This window comes from Medicago sativa, chromosome 6 (assembly GCF_051527215.1).
Source record: "Medicago sativa cultivar Bolivia chromosome 6, Bolivia_mono, whole genome shotgun sequence".
Lineage (NCBI taxonomy): Eukaryota > Viridiplantae > Streptophyta > Magnoliopsida > Fabales > Fabaceae > Medicago > Medicago sativa.
The window spans coordinates 6,228,737-6,240,267 of record NC_140754.1 but is presented as its reverse complement, the minus strand read 5'-3'; the positions used below and the strand labels follow the sequence as shown (position 1 = coordinate 6,240,267).

General features: G+C 32.7%; 2 protein-coding genes across 2 annotated transcripts; both read right to left on the bottom strand.

Moving 5' to 3' along the window:
* Positions 1-686: 686 nt before the first annotated feature.
* Positions 687-5,138, bottom strand: LOC146912370 (serine/threonine-protein kinase PBL34-like). Its single transcript, XM_085720453.1, has 6 exons — positions 4,647-5,138; positions 3,416-3,786; positions 3,191-3,326; positions 2,372-2,508; positions 2,157-2,280; positions 687-1,771 (listed from the first exon to the last, which is right to left on the bottom strand). Exons 1-6 carry the CDS (start codon positions 4,834-4,836, stop codon positions 1,266-1,268), a joined length of 1,464 nt encoding a protein of 487 aa, XP_085576579.1. The 5' UTR covers positions 4,837-5,138; the 3' UTR covers positions 687-1,265.
* Positions 5,139-7,407: 2,269 nt separating this feature from the next.
* Positions 7,408-11,025, bottom strand: LOC146912369 (uncharacterized). Its single transcript, XM_085720452.1, has 3 exons — positions 10,909-11,025; positions 9,195-9,738; positions 7,408-8,170 (listed from the first exon to the last, which is right to left on the bottom strand). Exons 2-3 carry the CDS (start codon positions 9,467-9,469, stop codon positions 7,576-7,578), a joined length of 870 nt encoding a protein of 289 aa, XP_085576578.1. The 5' UTR covers positions 9,470-9,738; positions 10,909-11,025; the 3' UTR covers positions 7,408-7,575.
* Between the last annotated feature and the right edge of the window lie 506 nt (positions 11,026-11,531).

Here is an 11,531-nt window from a genome sequence, read left to right as displayed (position 1 = left end):
CGTACAATTCAGTTAGTAGCTGTCACAACAATGATATGCAGAAACTGGAGTTCGAAATTCAAACCACATATACCCTAATAATTCTCCATACTTATGGTGTGTGAGTCCAACCATTAACCTAATACATATTTATATTGCAAACTAGAAATAGTTTCTTAAAATTTGGGACCTGCTAACATTTCCAAAGTCCAAAAATGAAGAACTATTTTCTTAATTTTTTGTCATTACCTTGAACATATGAAAAACTGAGGAATATTTTTATTAAAATTTAAAGCATCATAACTGTCTTAAGCTTCCATAGTAGAGTTTTGACAATTATTTTGAATGACACTAAACACATTTGCAATAGACAAAAATCCATCTAACAAAGGATACTTGTTTGCGAAAACACCTTAATTAAGCAGATTTAGCATAAGAGCTTATCAAGTGCTTATGCATAAGCTATTATTATAATAAAAGATAAAATAAAGTCAATTGTTTTTATATAAACTACGATCCTTTTCCATATGTTACCATGGAAAGCTTATGGAAATAAGCTGGTTTCATAAACTCTCAAACAATCTCACAAGTAATTATGTCAACATATAAACTTAAATAAGTCAATCCAAACAAACCACTTCTTTTCGAAGAAGCTAACAATATAGGATAAACCTCAAAAGAAAAGAAAATAACCTACACTTCTTGAGTTGTTCAAAACTCTACAATGTTTCTCAAACAAGTATAGCATCTAGTTACATTAATAAGTACATACATTTACTGAAATGTATATATTGTTGAATCATCGTATAAAAGTCTATCACTTACATGAATTAACATCACCTTTTTCTTCTTTACAAAAATACATTATGAAAGGAAGAATTATAAGGTGGAAAAGTAATGTGAGTTCAGTGAATAACATTTCCCTATATGTATGACAGTTAGCTCTTCTCATTCTATCAATCCAGTCCTTGCTATATAATACCTATGAAACACTAACAAAGATACCAGACACGACACTGACACGTAGACACAAATAGTAATTTAAGCAAATGAAAGAAACTGAATGTAACTAACTACATGGGGTGGTGTCAGACACAATTGATATGACGTGTCGGCGGTGCTACATATTATAATATCAAATTGTCTCGTTCCAATTTGAGAATAAACAGTGAACAAGATTGTCTTTAATGAGTCCATCAGGTTTCAGAGAAACTCTCAAGATAAAAAAAAAACAGTTGATGTTGAAATGACGAGGATAGCGAATTAAAGTTACTGAAGAGTCATTCTTACGCAATAGGTTTCGGAGACTTGCCATGACGAGGATAAGGAGAACCATATCCATAATTTGAACTTGACATGGTCCTTTTCGGCTGACCCTTTGGTAAAGATGCTAAATCAGTTCTAATACCGTTTTTAGAATTAGGCATGGACATGGTACGATCAACGCGTGCGATCTTGAATTGATGAGATGATATGGCCATATCCTTAAGGTTTGGCAAAGGCTTTAAAGCATGAACAATTTCACTCATCAAAGGTCTAGATTTTGGATCGCGGCTAAGGCACTGAGCAGCTAGTTGTGCTGCTTTCTGTGCTCCTTTAATCGAAAAGTGACCTTCGAGGCGGGGATCGATGATTCGATAGAACAACCTCCTGTCTCCAAGTACAGGTCTTGCCCATTCCACCAGATTGTGCTCTCCATTCGGTCTTTTCTTGTCAATAGATCGTCGACCGGTGAGCATTTCAAGCAGCACCACTCCGAAGCTGTAGACATCACTTTTTGATGACAAATGACCTAAACAGAATTAGGAGTTTCATGTTAGTATCAAAAGTATAAGCATTTCATCATCCAGTAGGATCACTTTCAATTTCTTCCAACAATTGCAACTGAGTTCAGAGTGTAATTAATCAAAATTAAACAAGCTAATAGGCAAAAAAAAGAAGGTATTATGTAATTGAGAAAAAATCGTATTTATCAGTTCAACTTTTGATATGAACAAAACGGTTCGTGGTGGGGGTCTACCCACATCGGGAGGCTGAGAACCAAGGAGAAAAAATCCTGCTCAATGAGCAAAAAATTCCAGATACCATTGGCTATCATAAGTGAGAATCATGCAGTAAAGTATTCAGTCTAAGAAACACTAATACTCAAAAAGGAACGAGGAAGGCGCAAAATTTACCAGTCATCACATATTCCGGAGCAGCATAACCATACGTTCCCATAACTCTTGTTGATACATGTGTTTTTTCACCCTCAGGAGCATCTTTCGCAAGCCCAAAATCAGAAAGCTTCGCATTATATTCCTACAAGCAATTTTGTAGCTCTGAGTTTTTGTGTTGGAGGATGAATAAGAAATAATTAAAATCCACTTGCTTATTTATTTCACTTACATACCGCATCTAATAGAATATTAGATGTCTTAAAATCACGATATATCACGGGCCTTTGAGCTCCTTCATGGAGAAAAGCGAGACCTTTTGCAGCACCAAGTGCAATTTTCATTCTTATAGACCAAGGTAGAGGCAAGGGTCCTTCATCATAGAACATGGTTGTTACTTTACAAACAATTAATCAATTATGCATGAATTTTTTAAAGATCATAAAACAAATGCATTACTGGAAGAGGACCATTTTACTATATTTTTGGACTCCAACGATTAGTAAGGAAACCATTTCTGCATTAATAGACTGTTTGGATAAACGGCTTAATGAAACACTTATCATATAAGGGCTCATGTGTAAGCTATTTCTATAACAAAAGATAAAATAAATTCAAACTGTTTTCATATAAACTATATGCTATTTTCATAAGCTATCCTGTAGAGTTTACGGAAAGAAGCTGAAAACAGCTTATGGAAATGCCATAAGTTGTTTCTATAAGCTTTCTTAAATAGTATCAGAAGTGCTTGTGCTAGTAGATAAGCTTAAATAAGCCCATCCAAACAGGCCTCATGTGCATTGGAAGAGTCTATGAATAAGGAAAGCAATGTTATGAATTCCTTAGATTCCAAATTGAGTCGTGCGAGTTAGTTCTCTATCTAAAACTAGAATTATAGTTACTAATATGCTAGAATACATGTTTTGTTTTGACAAATTTCAACTCGAGAACGTATTTATCAGGTGCAAAGACTTGATGGAGTTGCAAGGTATTACACACCGATAAATAAGTAGTGGTGAAGACATAAAATAGAAATAAAAAGGTTAGTAGCGTACTTCTGAAGAGGTGATTCTCCAAACTTCCTCGCGGCATAAACTCATAAACCAACAATCTTTGGTCATCTTCAATACAGAAACCTATCAATTTAACAAGATTAGGATGAACAAGATCGCCCAGATAGTTTAATTCAGCCTGAAAAAGTAGTAAAGAAAAACAATTAGAATTGCGAAAAACAAAAACATTTGGAAGGAAATTTTGATGAGGATATATAAGTTTCATACAAGCCATTCTTTGTGACCTTGATGTCCATTGTGATTAAGGATTTTAACTGCAACCGTAAGTCCGGTACCCGGTTTCACAGGCGCAGTTCCATTCTCTTCAATCCAACCTTTGAAGACACAACCGAAACCTCCTTCACCCAGAAGACTTTCTGGTCTGAAATTCCTAGTTGCTACCTTAAGTCCATTGAATGTGAATTTTCTTAAACAAGAAGCAACCTTCAACTCCTCGCTGAATTTTGAAGTTGAAGAGATACTTTCTCCATTACTAGTTGTTGTAGAGGAATCTACAAGACCAATTGATTCCTTCGTGTTTGTTTCAGATGTAGATTTGTTTTCCTCTGATTGAATTATTACTGACTTGCTATTATCACCTAAAAACAAGAGGAAAAAAGACCATTATTACATTAACTGACAATAGCATGCTTGATTTTACGTAACTCCATTACAAGATCAACTTACTTGTATAATAATAAGGCTCCGTTTGGATAACTAGTTTAATTAAGCATTTATAGCTTAAACGCTTATAATATATGTCCTTATGTATAAACTATTTCAATAACGAGATAAAATAAAGACAAACTGATCTCATATAAGCTATAAAGTATAAACTGTTTTCTTAAGCTATCCTGAAGAGTTTATGGAAATAAGCTGAAAACAGCTAATGGACATGTCATGCTATTTGTATTTTCATAAGGTATTTTAAATAGTCTTGCATGTATTTATGTTGGTAGATATAAGCTCGATTAAACCGATCCAAACATATTAGGGTCCTGTCCAGCTTATAGCCAGCCTAAGCATCACAAATTAGTGCATGTTTGGTTGACGACGAGTTTAATAAAATCAGGGTAGCACTGTGATTTTGTTGAAGCTCAAAAGTGTAATGTTTGAAAAAATCACAGTGCCACACCATGATTCCGCCAAAATCATCTCAAATCTAAACATCTATCTACTTAACAAGGAATCTTATGAACAAAAGTATATATAAATTTCATCTTAATTCTCCATTTCTCAGGGAAAGCAGAGCCTAGCAATCTAGAATTCGGCCGAGAGGTATACAAACTTCGGCCATAGATTGTTTGAACTCAGATTCTCCAAAACAATTTCATTAAATCTAAACAAGCACTTACTAATGAATCTTTTGAACAAAACCATACATCTTAAATTAATTGATGTCAAATGGAACATAATTTCTGAATCTAAAAAACAAAATCATATGGAAAAACAAAATTACCATTTTGTGTACTAGTATTGCCATTGCAACAAATTGACCTATCCAATTTTGATCTTGAAGGTATACAACATCCAACACAACTGAATCTAAACCAACATCTTCTTCTCTCTTTCTTTACAACATCATCAACCTTTGACTTATCAACTTCCAAACTTCCTGCTTTAATTGCATTCTTATTCCCAAACCCCATCTTCAAAAAACTCTTATAAACAATTTCTCATACCATAAAGTCTCAAACTTTAATTAAAACCAATAAAAAAACAATAATTCAATTCATGTCTTAAAAAAAAACATCATCATTGACTATACAAAAAAAAAGGACAATATCATAGTATTGAAACATGGTATTATTAAGGATCAATGAACACAATCTTAAACACAATCTAAAACAAAACCTAAAACAAACCAAACAAAACCAAACCCATTTGTGAAATGAGACCAAACTAGAAAGCAAAGTGGAATTTTGAGGAGAGAGAGAAAGCGGGAGAGAGTGCTTGTAACAGAGGGAAAGTTGTTTTTCTTTATACGGGCAGTTTGGGCAGGCTTGAAATATGAAAAAGTGGGCAGTTGGGCAGCATGGGCAAGAGAGAGAAAAGGACAAAAATATCATTTTTTTTTGTCTTTGGAAATAGTATTGTCACTTGTTGTGGACCGAATATCCTCCACGTACAACTACGGAAGTTAATAACTCGAGTCGAGTACGACTATGATGAATTAAAAAAAAAAACGCTCTCTTAACAAATTTGACATTGCTACATTTTCAAAATAAAAATATGATTTTTTGGTCTTTGAAAACGGTATTACCACTTATTTGGTGTAAATTAAGTATCAAATGCGCGTAATTAATTCATCGAGTTGGATAAGATTTTAATGGATGACAAAACTCTTTTAAAAAATTAAACACCCTTATATTTTTAAAGTTGGATTCGAATTCAGAATAAAATTATAATATTTTTGGTCTTTGGAAACAGTGATACCACTTAGTTAATTGGAACTCATAATATATGACTTTGATTTTGCTCATTGAATTATTCCACTAACAATGTTCTTGTTTCCATGTGGAAAAACTGTTCATGATTAAGAAGCTAATCAATTAATTAAGCAGATGAGTTAATAATTACATCCGGCTAATACTGTTATGTAGATGAAAATATATTAATTTATTTAATTTAATAATTGTTTATGATACTTCTATTTATCCTATTATACATACTTTTGTATTTTTTATTTGTCTCACTTGCAAGAAAATTCTATCCTATTTACTTGTTGTTTTCAAAGTTCAACTTAACATTTTTATTATTTATTAAATTATTTATTAGCAATAGTCTTAATTACTTATTGCAGAGAAAGAAATAAATGTAATGAGAAAATAAATGATTAAAAATATTATAGAAAAAGACAAATAATAGTACAAGAATAAAACACAAAAAATAGTACAAGAATAAAACTCAAATGTGTGTAAAAAAAGAGTATTCAATATTGAATGAAAAAGTTAAATATTTTTCTATAACATCAATTTGTAAATGATAATAATATAAAAACTTTACCCAAAAGTGATTAGATGAGATGACACATACCTCTTCTAATTTAACCCAAGTTATGGGTTCGAATTTAGGTTTGGGCATACAATACAACAATGTTAAAACTCTTAGGGAGAGTTGCCACTCATTTGAGTTCTAAAAGACTGGAAGAATTAGTCTCAACAATTACGCGCGGATGATATCCGATTCACATAAAAAAAATATAAAAACTTTAAAATATGCATGGGAACGTAAGAGAGCACGCAATAAGTTGTTAAAAACAAGGATTCAAAATTATTAGGTGAAAACAGTTTCATATATTGACATTAGAACTCATTAGTAGGTTACCTTTTTTGAATATTATGTCAGTAATCCAATCCACAAAGGAAGAGACATTGGAATCAATCATTCTCATGTTGCCCTTCATCAAAGGATGCCTTTAAAAGGTTGGCTAAAGTCATTGTATGGCCATAAATGTCATTGAAACCAATATGTTTTTTTAGGATTTAATTTATTTTTATTTCACAGGATAAAATATTTTTTATATTAAGAACTTATATGCATCAATAGGCTAGTTCTATAGTTGTAACCAAAAAAGTTGAATTTTATGAGTTATGCCTAGAACCATGGCTGCTAAGAATCAAGATGGTGTTGTACAAGTTTGGATTAGTGGTCTGTATGTTGAAATCACTGAGTCACCATGATTTTGACAAAATTTCACTTCTGAGCTTTAACAAAATCATGACTTCACCATGATTTTGTCAAACTCGTCGTGTATCCTAAGTGGTCTGTATGTCGGAATCACTGATTCACAATGATTTTGACAAAAATTTCACTTTTGAGCCTTAACAAAATCACGGTGTCACTATGATTTTGTCAAACTGGTCATGTCAAATGCACATATCAAACAGATATTATCAACAACAAAAAAAAGATGCAGATAACCTTATAGCCTCCCCAATTGAACTTTTTAGTTTTTACTTTGTTGAAGGAGTAGAATCACAAACCCTTTCAAACCAAACCAGCATGAGATCACAAAATACATTAACAAACTCATTGCCCATAACATAACTGATCACTCCAATGCAACAACAAACAGCTTTTCAATTGATTTAATATACACAAATGCAGAGAAGTTCTTAACTTTAGAGTTATAAGGAACAAATCAACAAAGTGCGTAAAGAGAGTACCAAAATATGTTTTCAGTAAAACAAAATTCTCACTACAAAAAGAAAACTTACTTTTGTAGCCAATGTGCAGTCAAGGTTTTAATCAATTATTGTTTTCGTACAATAGAGCATCAAACATATCGAAAACAACAAAAATGCTTGAAAGTGAAATTTGCAGAGAAAACAAAAAAACTTATGGCTCAATCTTAAGAGAAATTATCTATACAGAAATCTTCCTAGTTATAAAAAGAATGGGATTGCCAAATTAGCAACTCTACTGTTATCATGCTCTTTGCTTTGAGCAATTTCTTTTAAACTGGTCCAGGATTTTTTCCGTCTTTTGCTTGATGTACTCTGAGTTTTTGCTACTTCTACTCTTGCAGACATGCTTGGAGTTTCAATTGTGTTCTTCGATGCGGAACTATTTCTCTTCCGTTTCTTTCCATCTAACAAGGTTGGTGTACTTGTACATGGCGGAGTTTCCATGCCATTCAAATTGGCAACATCCTTAACTACAACTTTTGAAGAAACCACATGTATTTCACCGGCTTCATCTTTGCTTACAACATGTTTCTCTAATTTTGATGATTCATGCATGATGGGTTTTGTAGCAGGTGTTGATTCTAAGGATGATTTGTCTTTTGTCGGGCATATTTTTTTTAAATGTCCCTTAGCGGTACCTCTCTTGAGATTATGATGTGAACAAAAATGACACTTGTACACGGCATTGTTTTGGGCAACACTGCCAAACTTCTTGTGCCTATGACTGACTTTTGATCTATTCTTCTCAATTCGTACAGTTGAATTAAAACCGGGATGAAGAACAGTTTCACACCTGCAGAAAAATCAAAGAATGATCAACACATTTCATGAACCGTAAAATTTCCAAGTATAAAATGCTAAAAGAGAACCTAAGAAGGGAAATCTGATAAAATATTCAATGTTGAACAAATAAACAAATTTTACTAATAATACTAAAACATTTTTAAGCGGTTGGAATTGTTCTTGTCCATGGATATGAAATCGAGATTCAAATCACGAATCAAATCTTATTATGAATTGTAGCATACATGATCAATAAAAAAATATACATTTTAAGTAAAAACAAGTTATATGCGCAAAAACATAAGCTTACACATCATATACAAACTTCAAAATATATCCAGATTTCAGTCATAAATCAAAATAACAAAAGGAAAGTGGCTGCCAACAGAAAGGTGACAAAGATAGTGATTGGATACACAGTTCATGGGCAAGCTGAGATTCATCAGAATGGATCTGAATTCACGATTCGCGTCTAAAATGACACCACATAGAGTCATATCAATAAGGTTAATATTTTTTTTTAAAATGAAATATAACAGATAACCATGGAACTATCACATACATGCTCTTTGATTCTATGAAATTACACTCTTAACCAATTAAGTTCAATTTTGCTTCTAATCAACACACAACTCGCATATATTGTAAGATCCAGATAACGACAGAGCTATCGCATACCCACTCTTTGATTCTATCAAATTACATTGTTAACAAAGGATTCAACAATATACCACAGGAATGCTAATTCTAACACTTCAAAATACATGGTAAGTAAGTCAAAGGAGTATATTTCACTGATACTTTAGATTAAAGGCATGTGTGTTCACTGTCCAACACAACAACGATACATATGGTTTCAATTACTTTCACTAATCAATTTATTATCAATATCAACGTGTCGGTGTCCTGTACGGTGTTCTTGTCAGTGCAATAAAGTGACCACTAAAACTTAATAATGCATTGCAATACAGATGGGTATAATTAACTAAGCATAGAGAAAGCAAAAACGAAAAACATTAAGAATAAACACAAACCTTTGGCAAGTGATTAAAGAAGGATCAGGAGGTACTCCAGCAGCCTCTGTAACGGCGGCCAAATGATTACCATAGAAGGCAGCCAAAGACAGTAAGGAAGGGTCAGTTGTGGCCCATACCGCAAGCTTTTTCAAGTGTTCAATTCTCAAATGTGACTTTGTGTTAGTGATTGGCTTCGTTTTTATTTTTCCGGTGGCTGCTTCTCTTAAACTAATTGGATTTCGAAATCCTGATTCTGATTTTGGGAGTTTATTTGTGTTTCCTTTCTTCCCCATGGGTCTGGAATTCAATCAATCAAATTGAACTGGACTGGCGAGATTTTCAAACTGGTGAATATGGAGAAGTAGAACGATTGCTAGAAAGGGATGACAACGACTGTGAGTACCAGCTTTTGAACGACGCGTTGAGCTGCAGCGATGAGTGACTGGAGATTTGGAATGTTGAAGACGGCAGCACAGAGGATTACAGAGGTGGTTGACAGCTACAATGATGCACTCAGAAACCCTTTTTTGGGATCAAACTCAACTTTACCTCCAAGCAAGCCCTAAAAATAAATTGATAAATAAACAAATAAATAACACAGAAACAAAAAAAAAAAAAAATTACCCCAAAAGTAGTTCAAATTTACAATTATAACCAGAGTTATGAGTGTATCATTATTGGTCATATTATGTTTATCAATTAATGCTGGAACAGAATATGAATTTGGTTACAGTTAGTTCAGAGGGCATGAGTCTCTTAGGGCACAATCCATATATCATATACAATTTAGATAAATCAATCGAACATTTTCAGAGTTTTCATAGATCAAAGAACTTTTTCTTTCTGGTTTATCAATCATTCACAGTTTTCCTCTATTGCTTCAATTTCAATTCTTACATACAATCAAACCAAACCAGAACCATAGCATCATAATTAAAAAAATGATGAACATATCCATAAATCACAAGTACATCAAAAACTTGAAAATCACAGAAAAAAATTATTTAAGAGTGAATGACGGTAGGACTGGGTTCTCGTCGTTGGACTAGGATTCAACTTGGGAGAGTTAGATTTCAGCTCATCAAAGTTGGATTGTTTCACCTTTCTAAAGTATCATCTAATGTAAAACAGAAATTGGCTCACCCTTAGTCGCTAGCTGCAATGCAAGAAAAATACTCGCAGTGATATCAATTGTGGATCACAGAAAAATAGCGGGTTGTTCTATTTCCGCAAAGCAACAAAGCTATAGCGCTGCTACTTCAGCTTTTAGCTTTTATAGAAGCAATTTAATTTAATCTTTTATCATAAGCTCTTATCATGATAAGCGCTTATGCTCTATGCTGCAAATTAAACTGTTTATCCAAACAGGGACATAGTGATATAGAAATAATCCCTGAGAGCTAATCTAACAAATCCTAATTATGAATGAAATTATATGCCGTATTTCCACATGTCTTGGGAGATTTTGGGCTTAAATAAGCACTTGTGAAACTTTTTGATACAACTTACAAGAACAACTAATGACATGTTCGTAAGCTATTTTCAAATGATTTACATAATCTCTCCAGAATAACTTATGGAAACAGCTTACACCTTATTCATAAACAATGTAAACTGTTTATGTCCGAATCAATTAAAATGTATAAGCCATATATATGATAAGCGCTTATGGTATACGCACTTATAGTAAGCACTTCGTGTAAAATAAAATGCAGAAGATTAACAAACTCACCAGAACGGCGGTTGTGTGCGACGGCGACGGCGACGGTGGAAGAAAGTGAGAGTCTAGAGACAGAGAAAGGGGCTGATGATATACGTTTTCAATTTTCAATTTTATTTATTTTTGAATAATATTCCATTTTCATTTATTTCACTAATTATAATCCAATTTTTCTAAGTATTTTTTTTTTAACGTTATAAGAAGTATAATCTATTGTGAGCATAACTCAATTGGTAAGTACACCCTTTAATCACTATTATAAGCAAAAAACTACATTTTAGATTCATTCATTAAATGATGTATGTGGTCTTTATTAAACCACATACATCATTTAATGAATGAATCTAAAATGTAGTTTTTTGCTTATAATAGTGACCGGAGGGTGTATAATCTACTCCCTCCGTCTCATAATATAAGCAAAAAAAACTCATTTTCTTTGTCCCAAAATATAAGCAAAAAAGACAAACTTTTATCCTATTTAATCTTGTTTTTTTAAAAAAATCTCTTTTTCAAGAAAAACTTTTGTTTATTCTCATATAAAATTAAATGCAAATTACATTTAATTTTCTCTCTCTTTCATTTTTTCCATAACCAATGGCCAATAAAAATTGTTTTTACATCTTTATACAAAACTT

Bases quoted from the DNA above. Each gene is read 5' to 3' on its own strand.
- LOC146912369 (XM_085720452.1), bottom strand. From the start codon at position 9,469: ATGGGGAAGAAAGGAAACACAAATAAACTCCCAAAATCAGAATCAGGA. The intron at 8,171-9,194 runs GTTTGTGTTTAT...ATTTTTCTGCAG, and splicing joins TCTTTAATCACTTGCCAAAG to GTGTGAAACTGTTCTTCATC.
- LOC146912370 (XM_085720453.1), bottom strand. From the start codon at position 4,836: ATGGGGTTTGGGAATAAGAATGCAATTAAAGCAGGAAGTTTGGAAGTT. The intron at 3,327-3,415 runs GTATGAAACTTA...CTACTTTTTCAG, and splicing joins AAGGTCACAAAGAATGGCTT to GCTGAATTAAACTATCTGGG. The intron at 2,509-3,190 runs GTACGCTACTAA...TCTATGATGAAG, and splicing joins GGAGAATCACCTCTTCAGAA to GACCCTTGCCTCTACCTTGG.